The 27,855-nt window shown below is 41.5% G+C and overlaps 1 protein-coding gene across 3 annotated transcripts in view; it reads left to right on the top strand.

Annotated features, from left to right (window-relative positions):
- The window catches only part of CHODL (chondrolectin), a 170,012-nt gene extending 142,410 nt beyond the window's left edge, over positions 1-27,602 (top strand). The window contains exons 3-7 of one of the 3 annotated variants that reach the window (XM_077480050.1): positions 2,625-2,782; positions 6,400-6,447; positions 11,874-11,957; positions 12,305-12,407; positions 27,018-27,601. In XM_077480050.1, the coding sequence (XP_077336176.1) occupies positions 2,625-2,782; positions 6,400-6,447; positions 11,874-11,957; positions 12,305-12,407; positions 27,018-27,102 (478 nt within the window). In that variant the 3' untranslated portion in view covers positions 27,103-27,601. Of the gene's footprint in view, positions 1-2,624; positions 2,783-6,399; positions 6,448-11,873; positions 11,958-12,304; positions 12,408-12,704; positions 12,832-27,017 lie in introns of those variants that run through there. The other 2 variants (XM_077480051.1, XM_077480052.1) reach the window with 2 other exon arrangements.
- Positions 27,603-27,855: the final 253 nt, after the last annotated feature.

Here is a 27,855-nt window from a genome sequence, read left to right as displayed (position 1 = left end):
GGAAAGTCCAATTGTGTGTACGTGGCATACAGGGCCGGTGCTACCACTAGGCGGACTAGGCAGCCGCCTAGGGCGCACTTCAGCCTAGGGCGCCCCGCCACTGGTGGCCCTCTTCCCTCTGTCTGCAGCCAGCAACTATGTCCGTCTCAACACAGCAGGTAGCCGCTCCCAAGGCCCTCTGTACAGTCTCAGAGGTGCAGTGGCTGCGGGTGGAGAACTCTGGTGCTGCCTGTGACCCATCTAAAGGGATGCCGGGGATGCTCTTTGCTGGTGTTCTCACTTCATCCACAGTACATCATAGCGGAGAACAGATATCCACTAACACTGATCACTGTAGGAGGAGGGGGAGGGCGGGGGACTGAGCACACTTCACCTCTCCTTCCCGGGATCCTATTCAGTCTGGTGCCAGCTGGAGCTCTGTGGGAATCCACTGATGAGAGCTGCATGTGTGATCTCCTGAGAGCCAGAGAGACACGGAGTCCTCTAGCTGGTTGTCATCCGCAGCTGACTGACTACCCATCACCATGGGGTAAGTGTGTGCCAGGACACCCCCCCCCCCCCACCTGTATATGGTTCAGTCCTCCCACTATCACTTCTATGCAACTTTCTCTACTTTTGGTCGCTGATGTGTAATAATGGGGGGGGAGTCACCCTGTGTGGTAATATGTAATAATAGGGTTCCTCCTGTGTAGTGATGGAGGGGTCTACCCTGTGTATTAATGTGGGGTTATCTGTAATAATGGGGGCAACTCTGTGCAGTAATTAAGGGGTCACCCCCGTGTAATAATGTGGGGTCACCCCTGTGTAGTGATGTGTAATAATGGGGGTCAACTATTGTGTAGTGATGAGGGTTACCCCTGTATATTAATGTGGGGTCACCGCTATGTATAAATGTAGGGTCACTACATGTGTACTGATATGGAATAATGGGGTCACCCCATGTGTAGTGATGGGGGGTCACATTCCCTTTTCACTTTATTGAGGACTTGCTCCCCCCGAGGTGTTTTAGAGTGTCTGTGTTCCCACGTATCGTGTTTTAGTGTCGGTTCACACTTGTGCGATGCCAGACATCACATGTAATTTGCAGCGCACTGCTGTTCACATTACATGCGATGTCTGTGCGGTTTGATATCAGCCATACAGATAGAATGGCTGATATCGCACCGCATTCGGTCCAAACACGCACAGGACCCTTTTTTCTGTTCGGACCAGAATTGGATCGCATGTGTGTTCACACATATGCGATCCGATTCATGTCCGAACTGTCAGTTCGCAGTGTGATACACGAGCTGAAATGGGGGTGTCGTTAACATATAATGACACTCCCCAGCAGTTCGCATATGGCAGTGTGAACTGCCGTGCGTGTCGAGTGCGATGCGGGAACCCGCAGTTGATTCGCAGGGTTCTCGCATCGCACTAGTGTGAACCGGCACTTAAGGAAGCTTAAGGAAGCCTATTAATATCAATGGGCAGCCGTGTTTGCGTGAAACGTGCAATAAAATTTGATTTTTGAAATCGCTTCACACCAATCTGCATTATATTGCAGTGCGGTCTGTTTTGGTGGGTGTGTTTGCTGCATGTGTGGGGATGCCATTAAAAAAAAAAAAAATCAATGGATCCCATAAATTTCTGTATTTTCATGTGGTGTGGGAAAAGTGCAGAAATCATACAATCTGGTATCGTACGAAGAAATTTTTCAAGCATGTCCAATCGTATCTATCAGATGAACTATCATAATTGGCTCTGGAACGCTGTGTACAATCAGATTATCGTAAGATTGATTCAAAAGCAATATTTTTTGCTCTGATCATGTGTATGGGGGCTTAAATAAACAAAAATATTGACTACCTGCTGCTGCCTCTGCAGCTGAAGAGGGTAGCAGTTGAGTGCTCAACCATGGAGATTTAAAGTTATGTAGCCGGTGCTAACACTAGGCAAACTAAACAGCCCCCTAGGGTGCACTGTTGCCTAGGGGCACCTGGCCACTGGTGTTCTACTCTTTTCTCTCTGCAGCAAGCAACTTAGCCTCAGCATCACCAGGCCGCCACTGCTCCGTTTGCACAAAGTGTCAGAGGCGCAGCGTTGGCAGAGGACTGTATCTGTGTCCCAACTCCTGAATGAATGCAAGCAAACATTCATTGGTAGGCTGCATTGATGGGCGCTTCATTAAAAAGGTGGGGTATACATGGGCAGGGCAAAGGGGGTGGGGTCAGGGGTGGAGCCAAGGGGGCGGCAAAATGAGGTTTCACCTAGGGTGTCAAAAATCCTTGCACCAGCCCTGGTGGCATACGACTAATTTGTTATTTTCACAGGGAGCTGATAACTAGAAACAAACAGAAGTGCACATTCCTAGTTCTCTTTTAATACATTCATATGGAATGGGGTATTGTAAAAGGTGTATTACTGTTAGCAAGTGGTTAAAACTACATATGCAGGTTTTTTTTCCAATAAAACAAGACAGAGTATTATACATAACTAATAAGATTTCATATTTTTTGTAAATTTAGAAATAAGAGCATAATGCCATATAATTGCTGATTTGCTGGTATAGGTTATTCTGCTTTTAATATTGGTCTTTACAGTGTTAAAACCAAGGATAATAACCTGTTTATGCATTTTGACAGGAACTGGTATGCAGATGAACCATCATGTGGCAGTGAAGCGTGTGTGGTCATGTACCATCAGCCGACTGCTAACCCCGGAATAGGAGGACCATACATGTATCAGTGGAATGATGACCGGTGCAACATGAAGCACAATTTTATATGCAAATACCCACCAGGTATGTGGAATACAATCATTTTCTGCCTATTGTAAAAGATGTTCTCTACAAAAAAAAAAAAAAAGAGAGAATTATTTCTTTCTTACGTCTGAGAAAAAAAAACTGTTGAGTGATTTATAGCCTTCAGCATATTAACCTCCAGTGGAGAGCTGGCAGTGAAGCCTAAACCCCGATGTCAAAGCAGCCATGCAAAGATTGACTGTTTCCAGGAGCTGCTGCCATAGATACCTATTAAGTTAATTTCTATATCTGCTGCCTGTTTTAATAAAAATCTGCACTTGATGATGTATTTGTCACATAGATCCATATATGTGATAACAGACAATGTCTGCTTAGCCCCCCCCAATTTCTCCCTTTGATCTCTTGAAATACAGCATTACATTAGCTCAGCCAAGACAGTACAAATACAACCCTGCAGCTTAATGAAGATATCTTCTGGTTAATGTCTGTGAAGAAATAAGAGTAACATCAAAAGACCATACATATGTATCTCTTGCTACAATCAATGTCAGCGTGGATACGTCAAATGTCAACAGGATGCAGACACAGAGTAAGGCTGTTCTGCCTGGGAGGACATAGATAAAAGACCATTTTGTCAAAAGAGCATAAATAATGTTTATGTGTGAAAATACACATGTACATTTAAAAAACAAAACAAAAAAACAAGAGTTTTTATTTTAATCCATCATAAAACTCTTCTATGATAATGGCATAAATTGTGTCAATTTTTTTTGTTCATGTTTGTATGTCTACATGTTACAAATCTTGAGTATGCTTTAGTGTAGAATTTATTAAAATAATTGACTGATCATCAACTGTGAGTTTTACTGTTTGGGTACCTGTTAGCAGGCCAACTTATAGTTTCAGGCTTTTGGCTACAGGCAGTCATGGAGTTGTCTCCAGTTGTATGACTACTAAATATCGCATACAGATTCATGGTACATTGAGAACAGTGATTACTGTTGGCTTTCCATTAAAAAGGGGTTGCCCCAAGCTAATTAAATTGAAATCATAAAAGATATAGATAGGTGGGACTCTGGTACCCTTTAAGGCCAGGTAGTTAGCAACATGACAAAGGTGTTCTACCCAAAATACCAACCTTTTACTGGAGAATTTACCAGGCAATCTGTGGTTAAGTCTGAAATCTAGCTTTTTCTCGATAAAGGTACAGCTCAGGTCAAGTGTAATGGTGCGATCTTTGAGGGATTGAAACTTCCAAGGTTGAAATTACTCCATCATCTGGAAGAAATTCTGGACTGGAAATGTATTCTTGAGCACTGTAGACAGGCAAAACCTGTTACTTTTGTTTTCAATTCACTGCTAGAACTTTGATAAGTTCTTTGTGAACTTTAGCAACCCCTGTTAAAGTGTTGAGCTTAATGGCTGGCTGTACAGTGTTGACTCTTGGACACATTGCAAAGACATAATGTGTGCCACTGTCTGCAACGATCCTTACCTATATGAGTGTTTATAGACAGCAAAAAGAACCCCAAAGCAACCAATCAATTTGTATCCATTCTCTATTGTTCCCTCTAGGATTAGGCTGGCATGAAATTTGCCAGGCTTTGATGTAGCCTCAGATGAATCAAGCATATATATTTTTGTCATTATCCCTGGAAATCTAAGAAAGGTTTCAGGTGTCTGGATTGTGTTTGATATCTAACTACCATCTAATGTCTATGGCCAATTTAAGGTCTCTTTTCCACGTTTAACACATGCACTTTTTAAGTATACCTTTTTAAAAAGGCATTTTCTGTATTTGGTATCCAGGGACAGGGAAGCTTTGTACATTAAAATGTTATGCTACTCATAGTTCATGAAGAAGATGTGCCTTCTTGGAACTGAAGGTAACTGAAGGTAACCTGCAACAAGCAGGATTCTTTAATACTTTGCAGTGCAATCTTGAAAATCTAAAAGAGCATAAAATCCATGCTCAGTGTAAATAAGGAAAAAAAAACAGCCGCTTAACAAACCTTGATACCAGTTGATAAATAACAAAGAGAAAATAAGCAGCGCCCCATATAACGCAACAATATATAACATTCAGTTGCCCTAAAAAAATGTAAAAAGTGTCCATGTGCAAAATAGAACTCAATTTTAATAAACACCAAAAAATCATATATCAAAAAAAAAAAATTCCAATGAAGGAATGATCCATGCAGAGTGAAAGTATCCGTCACCAGCAACACCGTCACTCTCAGGCTTCTTACCAGTTGTCCAGGACCACAAACTATAATGGTCAAACAATCAGCAGAAAGTTTATCCAGGAGGGTAACCATCACATGGATCACAGATCGTATAGGGGAGACTCACAATAACAAATAAGGAAAATTCCCATAGTGAAGCCCATCATAATGTAAAAGAGTTTAATTTAAAAAATGGGTACAATTACCTTCATACAAAACATAGATAGCAATTGTTTTGTCTAATAAAAGAGCAGCAGGCTATTGGCTTTGAACACTACCATTGGTTAGCGATCGGGCGTGCGTGATATTGTCACTGGTAGGCCTCTTTCTGATGCATTTCGTCAGCAACAATATGTCTTCAGAGGATGGACCAAAATCTTGCAAATCTGGAGCTTTCATTGGAAGAATAATTGGTGATCCATGGTGTTACCATGGTGGGGACCACCAGTGGCTGTGCCAATCATATTATACAGGCATTGCCCACTGTTTTTAGTATCAGGAAGCCAGTTGTGAGCAATGGTGCTGCTGATACTTAAGTGATTGCATGCAGTCAGAAAGTGGTAATAATAGGCTGGAGAAGATCAGCAGTATTATTATTCAAATAAGGAAAACAAACATAAACACAGTGTTATATAGAAAAAAAATATGATTATTTATTATGCACAGTGCTTTCACAAACTAATCGGCATCCAGTTAAATTGGACCTAAACTCAAAAGGTGAAGATTATATTATAGGGAACATCTTGATATGTTAATCGTACCTAAGCAGTTGCTTAAAAAATCACCTGTGACCTAAATTCCTCCTGAAAAAAAAACTGTGCACTTCCTGCTATGTGAGGGTGCCTACAGCCTCATATCTTTATATTTGCAATGTGAGATCTAAGGCACTGCTGCCACTGACTGGTAATCTCAGAGGATTTGAAATGAGATTTGATGATGTCACCATTGTGCTGCTCACTGTTGTTCTTGCTAGAGTCTGTAATGTCAAGGTGCAAATCCCATACAGAGACACAGTACAGAGAACGTCATGTTAAGTCAGTAATGGGTAAAGGTCAGCTGCAGGAAGACCATGGGCAATACCAGTGACTGGTCTTTTGTCCTCTACTTGTCCTTTTTAACACACTTTCAGAATTCAGTATCTCTTTAAGGTTTAGATCTACTTTAAATTTGCATCATTAAAGTGCATATAGGTAAAAACAATGGCACAGCACTCTGTTTGCACTTTAGATGCCAAAAAGATGTGCCTAACTGGGATGTCAACAAGTCCTTAACCGGGCAACATGCCTTTATTCAATGTATTATATCGAATAAGCTCAAGGCTTTTTGGTGTTGTAGCAGTTAATTTGGCATGATATAATAAATAAATGACTGTTTGTTACAGCAAGCTAATGGATTTCTACACCTCTTGGGCTATTTTCTTTTCTTTAACAGAAAATATCCTAGAAAAAGAATTAGGAGACAGAGCAGAGCCAGACTATGGTAAGAAACTTAAAAAAGCCTTCCAACTGGGGCGGCAAGTATCTAGTGATTCACCAAGAAACAGGATAACTCAATAATAAAGGACATATTTATGGTTGCATATAAAGATGGAAAGGCAATCAAGTATAAAACAATAATTGCCCATGTTTATCAAATGTTCCCTTCTGTATTATTGTAATCCAATTTCCAGATTTGATGTAATGTTAGCAGGGACATATCTCAAACGCAGATTTTCACAGCTAGTTTATATAGCCAGGCTTGAGGGAATAAAGATACTAAAACAATTGTATGGGCCAAACAGATGCCTAAATAAAGAATAAAAGAAACAGAAACAGGATGGTTGTGCAGATGGAATATGATTCACTTTAACTAATAACATGATCTTCATTCCCCCAATGCACTACTCTTACACCCACATACAGGTTTGTTTAAAGTTTTTAAAGCTTAAAGCGGAGGTCCACCCTAAAGTGGACCTCCGCTCATCGGAACCCTCCCCCCCTCCGGCGCCACAATTGGCACCTTTCAGGGGGGAGGGGGGTGCAGATACCTGTACAGTACAGGTATTCTGCACCCACTTCCGGGATAGCTCTCTGCGGAAAGGGGCGTAGATTACGCCCCTTTCCGCAAGTGCCCGCCCCTTTCCGCAAGTGCCCCGCTGCCTGCTGGGAAACACACAGATCCGAGAGGCAGCGGGGACCATCCTTATTGCGCAGCGCGATTCGCGCATGCGCAGTAGGGAACCAGGAAATGAAGCCGAAAGGCTCCATTTCCTGATTCCCATACCCAAGATGGCGGCGGCAGCACCCGACAAGACGATCTAGAGATCGGCTTCGGGTGCCGACATCGCGGGAGCGCTGGACAGGTAAGTGTCACTATTTTAAAAGTCAGCAGCTGCAGTATTTGTAGCTGCTGGCTTTTAAAAAAAAAAAAAAACGCGGAGTCCCAGCGGACTCCCGCTTTAAAGTCCTCTTTTCACTTAAACCTCATTTGGTGGGTATTTAAAGCGGGATTCCACCCTAAAGTGGAACCTCCGCTGATCGGATCCCTCCCCCCCCTCCGGTGTCACAATTGACACCTTTCAGGGGGGAGGGGGGTGGAGATACCTGTCAAAGACAGGTATTTTCACCCACTTCCGGGCATAGACTCCCGTGGGAGTCTACGCCATTTCCTGTCCTGCCGCGCTGTCTGCTGGGACACACACGGGTCCCAGTGACAGTGCGGAGATTTCCTATTGTGCGGCGCGGCTCGCGCATGCGCAGTAGGGAACCGGGAAGTGAAGCCGATTCGCTTCACTTCCTGATTCCCTCACCTAGAATGGTGGCGGCAGCAGCCGAGAGCCGAGCGATCGACCGGCCTCGGCTGCCGGCATCGCTGGAACCCGGGACAGGTGAGTGTCCATTTATTAGAAGTCAGCAGCTGTAGTATTTATAGCTGCTGGCTTTTAATATTTTTTTTTTTGGTGGAATCCCTCTTTAAGTAGACTTCTTCTGACAGTTGTTATGGGTGCAAAAGTTTATACCGAAGAAATTCTTTAATAAAGATTTCATTATTAGAGCAAAACCTATGGCAGTAGGTTAATGACATCACAGGGGAGTCTTATAATAAATAATAGGGATCCGGATAAGATTTCATTTATTCAGGCCAGTCATAGATGGTTCGAATCTCGACCGGTTTAACAGGAACAACAACTGGTTTCAGGAAAGAAATTTGCTTTATCTATGACCGGCCTTACTAGATGGACATGGGTAGCAGGGTAGCTCAGACATAAACTTCATCTGAGAGCTATTTATTATTTTACTACTTACCCTGTGACTTAAAAGGGAAGTAAACCATGATGGGTTTTACTTCCTCTTCATTCCCCTGCAAAGTAAATGCATAATGGGTTGGTATGCATCGCATATTAGCCCATAGTTACATAGTAGGTGAGGTCAAAAACAGACACAAGTCCATCAAAGTCCAACCTATATGCGTGATTATATGTCAGTATTGCATGGTATATCCCTGTATGTTGCGGTCCTTCAGGTACTTATCTAATAGTTTCTTGAAACTATCAATGCTCCCTGCTGAGACCACCCCCTGTGGAAGGGAATTCCACATTCTTGCTGCTCTTACAGTAAAGAACCCACTACATAGTTTAAGGTTAAACCACTTTTCTTCTAATTTTAATGAGTGTCCACGAGTCTTGTTAAACTCCCTTTTGTGAAAAAGTTTTATCCCTATTGTGGGGTCACCAGCTCAAGCTTCTCTTCTCCAGAGAGTAAGTTCAGTGCTCACAACCTTTCCTCATAACTAATATCCTCCAGACCCTTTATTAGCTTTGTTGCACTTCTTTGTACTCGCTCCATTTCCAGTACATCCTTCCTGAGGACTGGTGCCAAGAACTGGACAGCATACTCCAGGTGCAGCCGGACCAGAGTCTTGTGGAGCAGGAGAATTATATTTTTATCTCTGGAGTTGATCCCTTTTTTAATGTATGACAATATTCTGTTGCACTTGCCTGCAAAGGAAGCCCGCACTGTCCACGATATCCCCGCTGGTGGCCGCGTCCATCTTCACCCCTATTCCTTCTGGGACCTTGGACTATGGCTCTGACTATGGCTCTGTGACTGGCCGGAGTCGCGTGACGTCACTCCAATGCGTGTGCGTGTGGGAGCCGATGGTCACGACATGGGCCCTATAGAAACAGCATGGTCGTACCTTTCTTTAGTGCGCATGCCCCGATGAGGTCGGCACAAGCATATATGGTAAATATCTCCTAAACCTTGCAGGTTTATAAGATATTTCCAATACCTACAGGTAAGACTTATTAGAGACTTACCTGTAGGTAAAAGTGGTGTGTAAGGGTTTACAACCACTTTAAGTCTCTGATCAATCAAATAGCAGTTGGAGCACATAATCTAAATTTCAATTATTACTATATATCAGCACATTTTCAGGTATTCTGATAGACCAGAGTAAATCTACAACTTAAAGGATAACTAAACTCAAGAACAAAATGAAGTATATTGCAGATGTGGTGGCTGCATTTGTTTTATCTTTTTAGGATAAGAACAGTTTTAGCAAGTACAGAAAATACCCATTGATCTGATCACAAATACAATGTCCTGGTCACTTCCTGTGAGATGATGTGGATGCAGCTTTTTGTGTAAACTATTAACCCCCCTCATGTACTAGAGATGAACAAAGACAGACATGTTTGAAGTACAGACTGGGTGGCTCCCTCCTTGGATACAGTGTAGGAGTTAGCGTAGCTATCCAGGGACAGAAAGTGTATTATTTGCAGGATCACCATTTGAAAATTGAAGTGGAGCTAAAGGTAATATCATATCATGTAGGATACAGCTGTAGCTCCTATTCCCAGTGCCCATGGATCTGAAAACAGCACCATGCCCTCTGACACACAAAGGCTGAAAAGTGAATATTATTGCAACAATAAATACAATGATATAATCAGGAAAAAAATGCAAATGACAAAAATCACTTGAACAGGCATGTGAAACTGTTACAAAATAAAGAATGTAATTGGCAATAAGCAAGCCAAACCGAGAATGATCCCTAAAGCCTATACTGGGGAAGGTCCTGTCTAAGGGGCCTTGCCTATGACAATGGTCCAGCATCTTTATCAAATCTTTCTCTAGTGGCCACTGTTGAGTTCCAAAGCCAGTATTGCACTGAATGATTAAGCCGCTCCTAACTCAGGTACAGGTGCCAGAATGACATCCCATTAAACAATACTGTTCCTTAGGTAGGGTGTGGAACGGTATGGCCAGTGGCTTCTTAACGACTCCTAGGGTGATTACTTGACTTCTCCCACTTTCTGCCCGAAGCCCAGTGAAGTCATCTGCGGTGACGTTCTTCCCAAAGATCAGATGACAACACCAGGCTTGATAATGGCATTTCCAGAAACCAGGAGATGTCCATTACTCAACCTCTTTGCACACCCAGCACAGTGGCAACATGATATGTTAGCAGTCTGCTACTTTGTGTCAGGTACAATATTCTCCTGCAGACTGCCCTTAGCCCAGGAACAATCCTTCAATTTCCTCTCCATGGTGGCATTCAGCATTGTTGTTGAAGATTCAAAAACATGTAGCTTGTCAAGCATTACCTGGCTACACCTACAGTAGTTCTGCCCATGACTTTCTGTATTGAGAGTGCTGCTTTCATTGCTGAAACCCTCCCACTGTGAGCTGCAGTGTTTGGGAGGGTGAACATTAAAGACACAAATGAGGAGTATTTAGGTCACACGGGAAAAGTAAATTAAGCTTTTTTTTTTTTTTTATGAGGCTTGTGCATCACATAGTAACTGGATTTGAGGCTTGTTTAGACTATCATACCTTGTACTTTAAATAAAGGACGAATATTACTAAGTTCCCAATGTAACACAAAGGGGCAGCCATTAGGTAAGCAGAGGTAGCCTAGGCTCTGGGAGCATAACAGCTACACAGACCTTAGAATGTATTTATTTTTCCCTCTCATTGCACCAGGAATGGACTGAGCATTTTAAGCCTGGGAAGTAAACACAACCAACTGATCTTTTCATGGTAGAAACAATTCCTTGTGGACAAAAATGCACCACACAGTGTGTGTCTGGTGGTGCTACGGGGATTAGTTGCCATAGTGAAAGGAAAGTGTTGACTTAAAGGATACATATTTTTTGCAACAGAGAGACTTCCCTCTCCCAGATGCTGTGGTTGAAGGCCAGAACAGATCATTTTATAACACCTATCAACTGTCACTGACCATGGATCCTTCTTCGATTGAGGTCTAGAGGGTGGAGTATTTCCAATGGGACACCAGCCTAATATATATATTATTTGTATTTGCCTGGGGGGCATAGGTGTGCACAACCTATTGCATTAGGGTGTGCACCTTAAAGCTCAAACACAGTATGTGTTTCTGTGTGTGTGTCTACATATATATGACCCTGGCACATTGATCTCCCTGCCAGCACAGTAAAAGAGAAGAGCGTAAACACTTCTCTTATGGCAGAGCTGGTAGGAGGGAGATCTCTACCATCTTCCTGCCGGCACATTAATACTAATGCACATGGGGTGAATAGGGTGTGCCAGGCACATTGGGCACATCCTGTGAGCACGCCTATGCCTGAAGTTAAATGCCCTTCTGCCCATTTCTCCTCTGCATTTCACCAATATAAAAATGATATTATTTGTGTTAATTTGCTAGAAAAATCTTCCTTCCTAATATTTTTTATTGTTTGATGCGTTTGCATATTTTTTTGGTGTTATCAATAATGAGGAACTATTGTAAGGCCTACGATCACATTTTCCACAAGGCCAAAGGTTATATTGTTCTAGTTATTTATAATGCATTAAAAATATATATATATATATTTTTTTTAATTAAAAGTAATAATTACAACAATAATAATATATAGTATTCTTACTACAATTTGTGATTTTCAGACCCACAATCCCCTGTGACAACGGAAAGAACCTATGTAACGGACAGGCCGGATGACTCTTCTCATGTAACTGCAATAGAAACAGGTGATTTGTTTCTGTTATTTTTAGACAGCTCAGCTAAAATTCAATTGTGTGGGTGAAATGCTTACTTCATTTTCCAATAAGAACTGCAGCATGCAGTAAATATTCCCATAATATATTTGTCAGCCTAAAGGAATCTCGCAGAGCAGGCTGTTTCCTAAAGCAGTAATTAAAACTGTGATAGCAGCTGATTATTAATTAATTATCAATACACTTAAAAGCTGAAATAAATAGAATTGTGTTGCTGTTTAAGCAAAAAAACATTCGATATGTGAAGCAATCTGTGGCTTGTAATACTTAATGGGGTGGAAAACTAGAGTGTTCATATTTTCCTGTTTGTTATTTTCTAGGAATAATGCCAAATTTAATCTACGTCATTATACCGACCATCCCTTTGCTATTGCTGATACTGGTGGCTTTCGGAACCTGCTGTTTCCAAATGTTAAATAAAAGGTAAACATTTCCAATGCATTTAAAGCGTTAGAGAGGTTTTCTATTTTCAGAGACAGATAGGAAACCTCTGTATCTCCCACTAATGGTCATCAGGGTTGTTTTGCTGGGAACTTCCATATTATCATTGATAACTAGCAGCACTTGTAAACTCTTTGGCTGTCTTTTGACTTATCTTTTGTCTTCACGGCTCACCTTGACATTGGCTTATAGTATGAGATGGGCCACACAGGGGCACTCCATTGCTGGGAAGTTCCCAATTACAGCATCATGGACTGTACTCAATTGTTTTTGTAACAGGTGCACTAATACGGCTACAGCCCCCTCAGGAACTAGGAAACCGTGACTGTCAGCAACTATCAGACTTCAAACAACTTCTTACAATCAAGTTAAAGTGTTAGGCTCAGACAAAGCATTAAAAGCAAAATAAAAGGCAAGTAGAATTCCTTCATAAAGCCCAAGCAATTATAATAATTTCAGACTGAACATTTAGATTATTGCATAAGGTTAGTAGTGCCTGTATATCCCTGTTACTGAGTAGGGATGGGCCGAAGACGCCCCCGATTTGGTTCGCTCCAGAACACCGGTAACAGGCAAAAAGTTCTAGTGTACTATGGGACACAAACATGAAGTGCTCATTTTAAAGGCTTCCATGCAAGTTATTGTCATAAAAAGTGTATGGGGACCTGGGCACTGCCCCAGGGGACATGTATCAATGCAAAAAAAAAGTTTTAAAATTACCCTTTTTTTCAGGAGCAGTGATTTTAATAAGGCTTAAAGTGAAACAATAAAAATGAAATATTCCTATTTAAAAGCAAGGGTTCCACAGGAAAACTAAATTACCCTATTTTTGGCTCTATAAGATGCATGTTTTTCGCTCCATAATACACACTTTTTTTCATATTAGCCTGGGGTTCATGTTTAATCATTCAGAGCAAAGTAAGTGGCTAACCTGATAGTCTGATACCTCTGTCATAGGTACTTACATTTCCAGTGCCCCTAACCACCATTTAAAGTCCTAAGTATAGGGGAGGCCAGGCCTGAGCACTGTCCTTAGTCCTGCTAAAGCTCTGATACGTATCAGCACTGATCATATACACTGATCATATACAGGGCTTTTTACTCCAACAGGCAAATAGGACGGGGGGGGGGGGGGCATAAGGAAAAGGCAAATATCGGTAGCAAGGGAGGTGTCCTCAAAAGGAGGTAAGTTACAGATTCACTTTACGTGAAACCTGATTTGTTGCTGAAGGTTACTGAACTTTGCAATGGATTATTAGCTATAATAACCACAATTTTAGCCCAGCCTTGTCAAGTCTGGGAACAATTAAAATAAATATCAGGCAGATAGTTCTAGTGATAGTATTGTTTTTGTTGTTCATGTGGTTTAAGATTAAGGGCCGGTTCACACTAGTGCGATGCGAGAACCCTGCGAATCCACTGCGGGTTCCCACATCGCACCTGTCATGCACGGCAGTTCACACTGTCATATGCAAACTGCTGAGGAGTGTCATTATATGTTAAAGACACCCCCATTTTAGCTTGCGTATCTCACTGCGAACTGACAGTTCGGACATGAATTGGATCGCATATGTGTGAACACACATGCGATCCGATTCTGGGCTGAACAAAAAAAATGGTCCTGTGCGTGTTTGGACCAAATGTGGTGCGATATCAGCCATACTATCTTTATGGTTAATATTGCACCGCACAGACATCGCATGTAATGTGAACAGCAGTGCGCTGCGAAATACATGCAATGTCTGGCATTGCACAAGTGTGAACCGGCCCTAAGTTAGAGATGAAAACAATATATTCTCAGAGCTTAGAGTGTCCCCTAACTCAAATTAAAAATTTCCATGTCAATAGAAATAAATCCGTAATTCATCTCCTGTGGAGTGCTTTAAAAATGATCCACTTAATGCCAAATCACATACATGTACGTCATTTGACTTTAAGTGGTTGTACCGGGATGATGCCTAAAGCTCCAGGCATTATCCCGGGAATTGTATTTTTCTGCCGGTGGCCAGCTTTTACAGGTGGCAGGAGCGATCGCCCCCTCCCGCTGCCCACCGGTGCCACTCTGGGCTCTACTGTCTTGCCTCAGAGTTTGTTGAAAACCGGAAGGTCCCCAATGATCTCTATGGTATAGGAAACCAGAAGCAACAAGCATTTTTATCATTTCCAGTTTCCCAGATGTAAACAGCACCATTTTTAAATTTGGAAAGTATCTGATCACAGCAATCTTGGTGTGATCAGATGCTTTTAAGGGCAGAGGAAACATCTAGGGCAGTGATGGCGAACCTTGGCACCCCAGATGTTTTGGAACTACATTTCCCATGATGCTCTGGCACTCTGCAGTGTAGTGGAGCATCATGGGAAATGTAGTTCCAAAACATCTGGGGTGCCAAGGTTCGCCATCACTGATCTAGGGTCTAGTGATGCCCCCAGCTACATCACTAACCTAATCCCAAAATACCAACCAAGCCACTCTCTTCAATCATATCAAGACCTCCTGCTCTCTAGCTCCCTTGTCACCTCCTCCCATGCTCGCCTCCAGGATTTCTCCAGAGCTTCACCCATCCTTTGGAACTCCCTACCCCAATCTGTCCAACTGTCCCTTAAACTATCCATCTTTAGGCGATCCCTGAAAACCCTTCTCTTCAAAGAAGCCTATCCTGCTTCTAACTAACACAGTTTTACTTCCTCCATCAGCTCATCCCCCCCACAGCTATTACCTTTTGTATCAATTGACCCTTCCTTTTTAGATTGTAAGCAATAACAAGCAGGGCCCTCTGATTCCTCTTGTACCAAATTGTAATGTACCTGTAACTGTTTGTGCTATATAAAACCTGTATAATAATAATAATTGTGCCTATTGTTGTCACAAGGAATGTTTACATTCCTTGTTACAGCAAAAAAAGTGATAAAAAAATAAAAAACAAAAATAAAAATAAAGAAAGAAAGAAACAGTGTAAAAAAATATAAAAATAAATTCATTATTTTTCTTTAAAGTATCCCCGTCCCCCCATGCTTGGGGTGATGCACACTTTGGTCCGGCACTCATATGTAAACAGCAACATGTGAGATATTGCCGCAAACGTCAGAGTGAGAGCAATAACTGTAGCACCAGACCTCCATTGCAACTCTAAACTAGTAAACTGTAAAGGCCTTTAAAGCGTCGCCTATGGCAACGTAGTCTGTCACCGTTCCACGAGAATGTGCAATTGTAAAGTGTGACCCGGTAGGTATCTATTTGCTCGGCGTAACACCATATTCTATATTTTACCAAAAAATTGGGTATTATATTGTGTCACTAAAGTGTATTTTTTCCAAAACATTTGCATTTAAAAAACCACTGCACAATTACCATGCAACATAAAAAATTGAAAAACCCACCATTTTATTCTCTAGGGTCTATGTTAATATATATATATATATATATATATATATATATATATATATATATATATATATATATATATATATAATTTTGGGGGGTTCTAAGGCCTGGTCTTCAAGTGGGTATAAACACTCACTGGAAAGTTATATCCTCATTAACAAATAGGTCACATCAGGCAAATTACTTGTGTAAGTGTCACTTTCCTTCTTAATCACCAAGGCAATCAAGATCCTTCACTTTTTAATACCTCTCATAAGTGTATAGAAGACAAAAAGAAACAATCATGGTGCAATAGATATGGTGCAATAAATAAATCAATAAACCACTAATGTTAGTGTGCTCACATAAATGTGCAAGTGCAATCTTAAAATCAAGAAGTGTTCTTTCCAATCTTCCGTTCCACCACTGTGTTACACCCCCATGCAGTGGAGTCTCACCAGATGAGGTGACCTTATTTGGTCATATACAGCATGTGATTAGATTCTTCCTTGGTAATTGGAGACACTCTCTTTAGGCCACTCATATACCTCACAAAAGAGGCAGCTCCATAGTGTAGTATTTTTCTAAAAGCAACAATTTTCTTAAAAATTATGCTTACATGAAAAAGCTTTATCTCTATATGCCAACTCATAGTTGATCTTAATTACCGCTAGTTACCTAATTTGACTGGTCTGCTGGTACTGAAAGTGGCCTCCCCAAAAAACTCAATACCTCCACCGCACCAGAGAAACAATAAAATGCAACAAACTATCAGTGAAAAAACAGCTGCTACTTTCGTGAAACAATATACAGGCAAAGTAAATTATACCTAAAAATTGTGTGTACTGCAAATAATATTTAGGAAATAATTTAAATAGAGCTCAATGAAATTACTTAGTGATCTATATATAAATAATTACTATAAATATAACACCCAGTGATAACGTGCTATATAAACAAAGTCTATTGATAAAGTGCAGGAAAAATCTGAAATAAATATTCATCCAATCCTTCAATTTTCCACCACACCGACGTGTCTGTGATTCCTCTCCCGATGAAAACACACTCACCAGCTGATGTTGCTTCCCACTCTCATGTTAGGCAAAAAAGAAGATAAACACGATTACTCCCAGCCAGGAATATCCATATGTGAAAAGTGAACAAAAAAAGTGCTCCACATAGCGTAATACTATTTAAATAATTTATTAAAATATTTCACAACCACACTTCAATGTTCCCACTCACATGTTATAAACTTATTGCCAGCAAATAAAACCTCTCACAGCAAACTGTGTGCAAACAAACTGCGGTGGTGCACTACGGTCGTGGCGGATCCAAAGTGTGCCTCAACTCTCACCCACTCTGTGATCACTGTTCGTGAGGAAGGTAGAGTCCCAAATGAGTTTCCTAATTTGCAAACTGGCAGCAATTCTTTAAAGCTGAATTCCAGGAATTCAGCTACTTTGTAAAAACTGTAGGTATACCACGAGTTTGGTCTAAAGGTGGATACCGGTACACACCAAAAGAAAATCTGGCGAACAATTCTCTGGTTTTCCTAAATGTTTCACATCTAGTCGAGACCGAGGATGTTGAAATAATGTATTAAAATTCTCAAATGACAAAGGCTTTTTTTTGTTGTTTATTGTTTGTATTAATGTGCAATCTTTCGTATCTGATTTTTATAGTCCGAAACCCGTGCGAAAATAGTACAAGTTAAACAAAAATTGTTACTTCTGTTCACGTACAAGAAATTTTTTTGAGTTTGTCCCTTTGGAAAGTTGTCGAAAGTTGTGTACCCACTATACTAAAATCAAAGGATCGTGCTTGACACAGAATTTTTCTTCCAATTTTCTTATAGTGTGTACCCTACTTTACAAAGTACCGTCTGCCTTTAGACTTATCTCTATTATTCACATCTGACGGGTTTATTGTGCCTCAGGAAGATAACTTCCAGAGGTAGATCCTCACTGTGGTCTCAGTTCCTTCAAGAGCAAAGTCTCTGGAACTGCTATGCCCACCCTTCAGCTCCTCTTCTTCATTCACAAAATACAAAGGCTTCTGTAAATAGGCAGCAGAGGGGAGGAGTAGACATAGCTTGTGTGTGTTCTTTTCTCCTCTCACAGCCAGAGTTGTGTCCACTGGAAATGCAATAAACCTGTCACATATAAGTAATAGAGATAAGTCTCAGAGGTGACATGCACCTAATTGGACTTAACTCATAGTGTGCACTTTTTGCAGACCGTCCACCATAGATATACTGTGGCAGGGCAGCCGCTCCGTGCCAGATCATGTAACTAGTACATGACCTGATACTTATGGGTTTGTGGCGCACGCACATTGCTGGCGACCTGCTCCCACTGTTATTGGACACCGCTGATCGTTTGGGAGACAGGCAGAACAGCCATGTAAACAAGGCAGATCACCATTCTGTGAGAGGGGAATGTGCTGATCCTGTGTTTCTGCTAAGCAGGAACATGGATCTTTACCTTCCCCCAGTCGAAGAGCCCCCCCGCGGTTAGCAAGAACTCCTTAGGAACACATTTACAGTGTCTTGAAAAAGTATTCACACCCCTTGACATTTTCCACATTTTGTCATGATACAATCAAAAAGGTAAATTTAGTTTATTGGGATTTTATTTGATAAACCAACACAAAGTGTTACATAATTGTGAAGTTTAAAGAAAATGATAAATGGTTTTCAATTTTTTTTTTACAAATATATCTGTGAAAAGTGTGCCATGCATTTGTATTCAGCCCCCTTTACTTTGATATCCCTAACTAAAATCTAGTGGAACCAATTGCCTTCAGAAGTCACCTGATTAGTAAATAGAGTCCACCTGTGTGTAACTTAATCTCAGCATAAATAAAGCTGTTCTGTGAAGCCTATCAGAGGTTTGTTAGAGAACCTTAGTGAACAAACAGCAACATTAGGGCCAAGGAACACACCAGACAGGTCAGGGATAAAGTTGCGGAGAAGTTTAAAGCAGGGTTAGATTATAAAAAAATATCCCAAGCTTTGAACATCTCATGGATCACTGTTCAATCCATCATCCGAAAATGGAAAGCATATGGCACAACTGCAAACCTATCAAGACATTGCCGTCCACCTAAACTGACAGGCTGGGCAAGGAGAGCATTAATCAGAGAAGCAACCAAGAGGCCCATGGTAACTCTGGAGGAGCTGCATAGATCCACAGCTCAAGTGGGAGAATCTGTCCACAGGACAACTATTAGTTGTGCACTCCACAAATCTGACTTTTGTGGAAGAGTGGCAAGAAGAAAGCCATTGTTGAAAGAAAGCCATAAGAAGTCCCATTAGCAGTTTGTGAAAAGCCATGTGGGGGACACAGCAAACATGTGCAAGAAGGTGCTCCAGTCAGATGAGACCAAAATTGAACTTTTTGGCCTAAAAGCAAAACTCTATAGCCCCATACACACTATCAGATTGTCTGCTGATTTTTTCCTTCAGGTTTACCAAAACCATGTAGTAGAAGGGCCGGCCTGATTGCATACACATTGAAACCCCTAAGGTTTGACCTCATATTATATGGTTTTGGTAAATCTGATGGAAAAAATCAGCAGACAATCTGATAGTGTGTATGGGGCTTTAGTGTGACGGAAAACTAACACTGCACATAACCCTGAAAACACCATCCCCACTATAACATGGTGGTGGCAGCATCATGTTGTGGGGATGCCTTTCTTCAGCAGGGACTGGGAACCTGGTCAGAGTTGATGGGAAGATGGATGGAGCCAAATACAAAGCAATCTTAGAAGAAAACCTGTTGGAGTCTGCAAAAGACTTGAGACTGGGGCGGAGGTTCACCTTCCAGCAGGACAACAGCCCTAAACATACAGCTAGGGCTACAATGGAATGGTTTAGATCAAAGCATACTCATGTGTTAGAATGGCCCAGTCAAAGTCCAGACCTAAATCCAATTGATAATCTGTGGCAAGACTTGAAAATTGCTGCTCACAGACACTCTCCATCCAATCTGACAGAGCTTGAGCTATTTTGCAAAGAGGAATGGGCAAAAAATTCACTTTCTAAATGTGCAAAGCTGGTAGAGACATCCCCAAAAAAACTTGCAGCTGTAATTGCAGTGAAAGGTGGTTCTGCAATGTATTGTTTCCGGGGCTGAATACAAATGCACTCCACACTTTTCACATACCGTATATACTCGAGTATAAGCCGAGATTTTCAGCCTCTTTTTTGAGGCTGAAAGTGCCCCCCTCGGCTTATACTCGAGTCACCGCTGTCTGACTGCCCGAACAGCGTGTCGAGCAGACAGACAGCGGCCATTCTACCTTTCAAAAGCCGCGCCTCCGCCTCCGCCTGTGATAGGCGGAACACTCAATTTCCCAGCAGTCAGTGTTCCGTCTATCACGGACATCGGCTCATCCTCGGATGAGCCGATGTCCGTGATAGGCGGAACACTGACTGCTGGGAAATTGAGTGTTCCGCCTATCACAGGCGGAGGCGGAGGCGCGGCTTTTGAACAGGGGAATGGCCGCCAGGGCGCCGACGAAGAGCGGCGATCCTGGCATGGGACGACACGGAGGCTCGGGACGGGACGACACGGAGGCTCGGGACGGGACGACACGGAGGCTCGGGACGGGACCGGACGGAGGCTCGGGGCACAGGTAGGCTGGACACACAAGGCTGCACGGACACACACACACACACACACACACACACACACACACACACACACACACACACACACGGATGGATGGATGGACACACACACACACACAGGGATGGATGGATGGACACACACACACACACAGGGATGGATGGATGGATGGACACACACACACACACAGGGATGGATGGATGGATGGACACACACACACACACACACACACACACACAGGGATGGATGGATGGATGGACGCACACACACACAGGGATGGATGGATGGACACACACACAGGGATGGATGGATGGACACACACACAGGGATGGATGGATGGACACACACACAGGGATGGACGGACACACAGGGATGGACGGACACAGAGGGATGGACGGACACACACAGGGATGGACAGGCATATCTCACCCTCGGCTTATACACGAGTCAATAGGTTTCCCAGTTTTTTGGGGGTAAATTGGGGGCCTCGGCTTATACTCGGGTCGGCCTATACTCGAGTATATACGGTATTTATTTGTAAAGCATTTTGAAAACCATTTATCATTTTCCTTCCACTTCACAATTATGTGCCACTTTGTGTTGGTCTATCACATAAAATCCATTAATGTTTTTGGTTGTAACATGACAAAATGTTGAAAATTTCAAGGGGTGTGAATACTTTTTCAATGCACTGTAAATCTTTCACCCCTGATGTTAACCCCTTCCCTGCCAGTGTCATTAGTAAAGTGACAGTGCATATTTTTTTTAGCACTGATCCCTGTATTAGCCCAGGTTCACATTGAGGGTGGGTTCACACTGAGGACGGGTTTAAAATCATGCATGTTCAGCTGAACTCAATTTCAACTTGCAATTTCAAACTGACATTTCAGTCCGACTCGGGGGGCGATTTGACAGACATCTGTACAGGTTCATGCACAGATGTCTATTAAAATCGCCCCCCAAGTCGCCAAAAGTAGTGCAGAAACTACTTTTGGGAATCAGTGCGACGCCGCAAAGTTGCACCGATCCGGCCTGTGCCATTGGCAGCAATAGGCTTCAATGTGAACATGGGCTAAGTGTCACTGATCCCCAAAAAGTTTCAAAAGTGTCAATTAGGTGTCTGATTTGTCCGCCGCAATATCGCACTCCCGCTATAAGTCGCTGACCATTTCTAGTGAAAAAAAGAAAGAAAAAAAAGAAAAATATCCCATAGTTTGTGGACGCTGTAACTTTTGTGCAAACCAGTTAATATACACTTATTGGGATTTTTTTTACCAAAAATATGTAGCAGAATACATACTGGCCTAAATTGATGAAGATTTTTTTTTTTTGGATATGTTTTATTTATTTTTGGTTTATAGTGCAGAAAATAAAAACAGCAGAGGTGATTAAATACCACCAAAAAAAAGCTCTATTTGTGGGAAAAAAAAGGACATGCATTTTTATTTGGGTACAATGCTGCACGACCGAGAAATTGTCAGTTAAAGAAACGCAGTGCCATATCGCAAAAAATGGCCTGGTGGTGAAGCGGGTAAACCTTCCAGAGCTGAAGTGGTTAAGCTAAGGTTACAGATTCTTAGCTAAACAAGTGGCAGTAGTTAAACCTATAATGGAAGTTCCCACACTCCGCTTGAGTACTTCCGTCAGCACACTCCAGTCCGGAACTTCAGATATCAGATATTGTAAGAACCAGGCTATACTAGTTCAGTTACACTGCTTGAACATGGAATGTTTATTTGAACAAACTCACCCAAATATATACACCAGGAGGACATCTCTCTAGCAATACAAACTGTAACCAGAAACAGAATTAACATGGCTAATTAACTAGTCCCTTAAAGCAGCCAAGGTGACTCCATGCCCACTTGGCCATTGTTGTGATTAATCAGGATTTAACTACAGGTCAGACTTATTGTTACCAAGCTTCACGCTATTTGGCATGGACCCCACAACCCCCGGTTCGGTTCACACCAGAACATACCGAACAGGAAAAAAATTTAGCAGAACACAGAAACAGAAACACCGGTAAAGTCTATGGGACACAAACATAAATAATAATAATCAAAACTGCTAATTTTAAAGGCGTATATGCAAGTTATTGTCATAAAAAGTGTTTGGGGACCTGGGTCCTGCCCAAGGGAACATGTATCAATGCAACAAAAAGTTTTAAAAATGGTCGTTTTTTTCAGGAGCAGTGATTTTAATAATGCTTAAAGTGAAACAATAAAAGTGAAATATTCCTTTAAATTTCGTGTCTATAATATGCCTGTAAAGTGGCACATTTTTTCCCGTGTTTAGAACAGTTCCTGCACAAAATTACATTTCTAAAGGAAAAAAAGTTATTTAAAAGTACTTGTGGCTATAATGAATTGTCGGTCCCAGCAATGCAGATAAAAGTCATTGAAAAAAACGGCATGGGATCCCCCCAGTCCATTACTAGGCCCTTTGGGTCTGGTATGACTATTAAGAGGAACTCTGAACCAAAATGAAAAAAAAATTGCATGGGGGTCCCCCCAAATTCCATACCAGGCCCTTTAGGCTTATTGGAATCTGTAATCAGATCCCAGGCCTCCCCCCTGTTTGAAATGGTAACGGGGTACAAATGTAGCCCGCCCCCTCTGATGCCCCTGGAAAGTCATGGGGAAGTCCTCGTGTGTCAGAGGGGGGCAGGGTCACCTAGGAACGTCATTGTGTTGCCCCGCCCTCAGTTATATAAGAACTGTCAAAGTGAAGACGTGTCATACGGTGGGCGTCTCCCATGGAGTTAGGTCAATCGCGGCTTTATGGGACATTTTTATTTTTTAATAAAGAACTTGTCCCACGCTGTGTGTTGTCTTTTGTACTATTTTGACACTTTTTTGTGAATTGGTACCTGTTACCATTTCACACGGGGGGAGGCTGGGATCTAGGGGTCCCCTTGTTAAAGGGGGCTTCCAGATTCCAATAAGCCCCCCTCCCACAGACTCCCACAACCACCGGGCAAGGATTGTGGGGATGAGGCCCTTGTGCTCTGGGGGGATATCCCAAAGCACTCTCCCCATGTTGAGGGCAAGTGGCTTGGTGCGGTTCAGGGGGGGCACTCTCTTGCCCCCCCTCTTTTCCTGCGGCCTGCCAGGCTGCGCGCTCAGATAAGGGTCTGGTCTGGATTTTTAGGGGACCCCCACACCAGTTTTTTAAAAATGTTGGTGCGGAGTTCCCCTTAAAATCCATACCAGACCTGAAGGGCCTCGTATGGAATTTGGGGGGGCCCACGCAATTTTTTTTTACATTTTGGTTTGAGGTTCCCCTTAATATTCATACCAGACTTTTGACTTTTATCTGTATTGCTGGGACCGACAATTCATTATAGCTGCGAGTACTTTTAAATTTGTTTTTTTTTTCCTTTAGAAATGTCATTTTGTGCCTGGACTGTTCTAAACACGGGAAAAATGTGCCACTTTACAGGCATACTATAGACACCCCCCAGGTACAAAATTTAAAGGAATATTTCACTTTTATTGTTTCCCTTTAAGCATTATTAACCACTTCAGCCCTTCCTGACCAGAGCACTTTTTGCGGTTCGGCACTGTGTCGCCTTAACTGACAATTGCGCGGTCATGGCAAACAAAACTGATGTCCTTTTTTTCCCACAAATAGAGCTTTCTTTTGGTGGTATTTGATCACCCTTGTGGTTTTTATTTTTTGCGCTATAAACAAAGAAAGAGCGACAATTAAAAAAAAAAAAAAAACATTATTTTTTACATTTTGCTATAATAAATATCCCCCTAAAAATATATATAAAAAAAAATGTTCCTCAATTTAGGCCGATATGTATTCTTCTACATATTTTTGGTAAAACAAATCACAATAAACATTTATTGATTGGTTTGCGTAAAAGTTATATAGTTATATGGGTATAGTTTTAAGGCATTTTTATTCATTTTATTAATTAATTATTTTTTTACTAGTAATGGCGGCAATCAGTGATTTTTATCATGACTGGGACATTATGGCGGACACATCGGACATTTTTGACACATTTTTGGGACCATTGCTATAAAAATGCACTGATTCCTGTGTAAATGACACTGGCAGTGAAGGGGTTAACCACTAGGGAGCAGTGTATGGGTTAAGTGTACCCCGGGGAGTGTTTCTAACTGTGGGGAGGCGTGGCTACGTGTGACACATCACTGATATCTGCTCCCAATCACAGGGAGCAGAGATCAGTGACACTGTGACTAGGCAGAATGGGGAGATGCTTGTTTACATTAGCATCTCCCCGTTCTCCCTCCCCGTGAAGCAATCGCAGGTATCCCCATGGCGATCGGGTCCCCGGGGGTTCCACAGCCCAACTCACGGAGCTTTCCGCGCGCGCCGCGCGCTGGCCGCCTCTTAAAGGGCCACGTACATGTACATTCATTTGCCTGTACGAGCCCTTCTGCCGACGTATATCGGCGTGAGGCTGTCAGCAAGCGGTTAAAATCACTGCTCCCAAAAAACCTGCAGTTTTTAAAACTTTTTTGCATTGATACATGTCTCCTGGGGCAGGACTCGGGTCCCCAAACACTTTTCATGACAATAACTTGCATATAAGATTTTTCATGTTAATGTCCCATAGACTTTAACAGTGTTGAGGTGGATTTTGAGTTTGCCCCGAACACCGCATATTGTTCGATGTTCTGCAGAACATCCGAACAACCAAAGTTCGGCCCGAACTTATGCTCGGGCCCAACCGTTCCCCCATCCCTACTCAAAATAGCAGGAGTTTCCAGTAGCAGACGGACCATCTCCTACATTGCACAGAGGCCAATGTGACCAGCTCTTTCAATTAACATGTCAACTTCAGAATCAAACAAACCAAGAATAGCCTTTATATATATCCTGGGAGATATTGTGGATAAATATTACTGTCCCATCTTAAGTAATCCAAGCCACATTTTCTCAGTCACCCTGTGCCCCTAATGGACACATGGTGACTTAAGCCCCGTAAACAAGATTGGATTGTTGGCCAACAAAACCATAGACTTTTGTCCAAAGGGCGTTGGCCCAAACGTGTCTTGCATACAAACGGCACACAATTGTTTGTCAACAATCAGGAACATAATGACACACTAGACGTACTATGTGGTTTTTCAGATCTTTAGTGCCACCCTTTGGGCTCCTTCTGCTAATTCCATGTTAGTAGAAGTTTGGTGAGTGTTGATTCGCGCTTTTCATTTTTGCGCTTTTAATTTCGTGCTTTTCATTTTTTTTTAAGTTCGTTTCTGAATGGCCTTTGTCAACCAGACATGTTTTGGAATCTAAGGAGATAATGTGTTATTTATTATTGGCCTTGGAATTATTACTTTGACATTATTTTTTTGGTTGAATAATAATTTGATTTGGTATATTTTCTATATTTTTGGATGCATAGAATGCATTTTGGTTAAGTTTTATTGGCAGATAGCATGTCTAATTTTATTTGTTTTCTTTTTTAATGCACTATAAAAAAATTGTGTAGAATAATACTTGGCCATGTGCTTTACTTCAAATGACAGTTTGGCAGTAGGCAGTTACATTTAAAAAATACAATTGTAATTATAAAATTGACAGAGGACACCAACATAGTTGTATATTTGATCTTAAAAACTACAGGATAATGATGTTGTGGTAACTTGCCCAAAAAAAAAAATATTCTTGATATCACTAGAAAAAAAAAAGCCTATGAAAATTTGTTTGCAATGACTCCATCAGTATCACCAGCAAAAAGCTTTATTATTATCCCATTAAAGAAGAAGAGAATGTGCGCTGTATTTCGAGATTTCATAATTTGACACGTCACGAATGTTAATTCTCCATTACGAACGCTAGTTTACAAGACCGACCGATTCTGGCTTGCCCTTGTTACAAACATGAGTGTTTGTACTTTGGAATTTTATCCAGCAGACTTGTGTACACACGCTCAGAAAATCCGACAACAGACATTTTTCCACGGAAAATTTTAAAACCTGCTATCAAACATTTGTCTGCGGAAAATCCAACAACAATTGTCCGACGGAGCGTACACACGGATTTTCCACCAACAGCCTGTCATCGAACATTCCCCTGTCGGAAAATCTGAGTGTGTATACGAGGCTTAAGACATAGGGCCTGCATGGGGAGCTGAAACAAGGGTTTCCCAACTTCTCCAAGGGATTCTGGGTTCCATGGGCCCTTCCGTCGCAAAACTACCTGGACTTGTTTCAGGTGTTTACTGTTACCAAAACTGTTGCACATGCTTGCCTTGCTTGGAAGTAAGTAGTTTTAAAGGGAACCTCTATAAAAATGTTGTAAATATTTTATTGAATTCCATAGACTGGGTTTGCCCAAATACATAATTCCTTTCAATGGTCAGACTTAGGCTACCCAGGTTTGCCATCAAAGGTTGTATGGGGTCTTGATGTTGGTTGGCAGCACTTTGTCAGCTCATACTGATATTAGAAGTTATCTAAGTTTGCTATAACCAGTTAGAAAAGAACAACTCTGACAGCTCATATTCATACTATACAAGGAGTGTATAATTCTAATTATACTGGTGTCTATAATTCTTAAGCTATTTCCTTGTTTGCTTAAACATCTCTGTCCTATTGTTTACAGCAAAGAACGAACAAAGACCAGCCCGACCCAGTCTACTTTGTGGATTTCAAAAGCCCCAAGGAATGAAATCAACATGGAGGTATAGATATAACAATAACTTGCACCACCATAACGCAAGAAAAAAATATATATCCCAAATTATTTTCTGCATCACTAAACTTTAAAGCACTGGCTTGGAATGACTTTCTATCTCAGCATCAGTATTCTGTTCAGCAAGAAGAACTAACGGCTCCCCCTTGAGGCACGTTTTAAGAACACTTTTATAATACTCATGTTTCATTCATAAGCAAACTGGAATCCTTGTCTTGCTACATTAGAAAAAAAAAAAAAAACAACCCAGACAATCTATTGCTTTTTTTGGCGTTTGAAACTGTTCCGTTATCACGCGGTTGAGCAAATGGACAATTCCTTTTCAGATTTATACTGAGAGATGTTATGTATGTTTGACATTGTTTGCAATAAGGGTGTTTGATTTATTATTTTATTTCCCTTCTATATTGTACTTTTTTGACTTACATTACAGTGTATTGCTATGAATGTGTATTGTTAAAAAATAATTTATCTTTACATAAAGGTTTGATAGAAAAAAAAAAAATGATTCTGTTATGGTTTCTTGCCTGTCTTTATAACGTTGTTTTGTGTTAAGAAATATTATAGACAGAATGTACATATGCTGATAAAATATGTTGCAGAGTTTTGGAAGGTTTGTGGTACTTTTAAAGGCAAATAGCATCTGCAGGTACATGTAATGCTACTGTAATCACTGAAACTTTTTATGGTTTTACAGTGCCTTGAAAAAGTATTCACACCCCTTGACATTTTCCACATTTTGTCATGT

Source organism: Lithobates pipiens, unplaced genomic scaffold (assembly GCF_037356315.1).
Source record: "Lithobates pipiens isolate NorthernLeopardFrog02 unplaced genomic scaffold, aLitPip1_a1.2 Scaffold_16, whole genome shotgun sequence".
NCBI classification, from domain to species: domain Eukaryota; kingdom Metazoa; phylum Chordata; class Amphibia; order Anura; family Ranidae; genus Lithobates; species Lithobates pipiens.
This window is presented reverse-complemented; position numbering and strand designations above follow the sequence as displayed.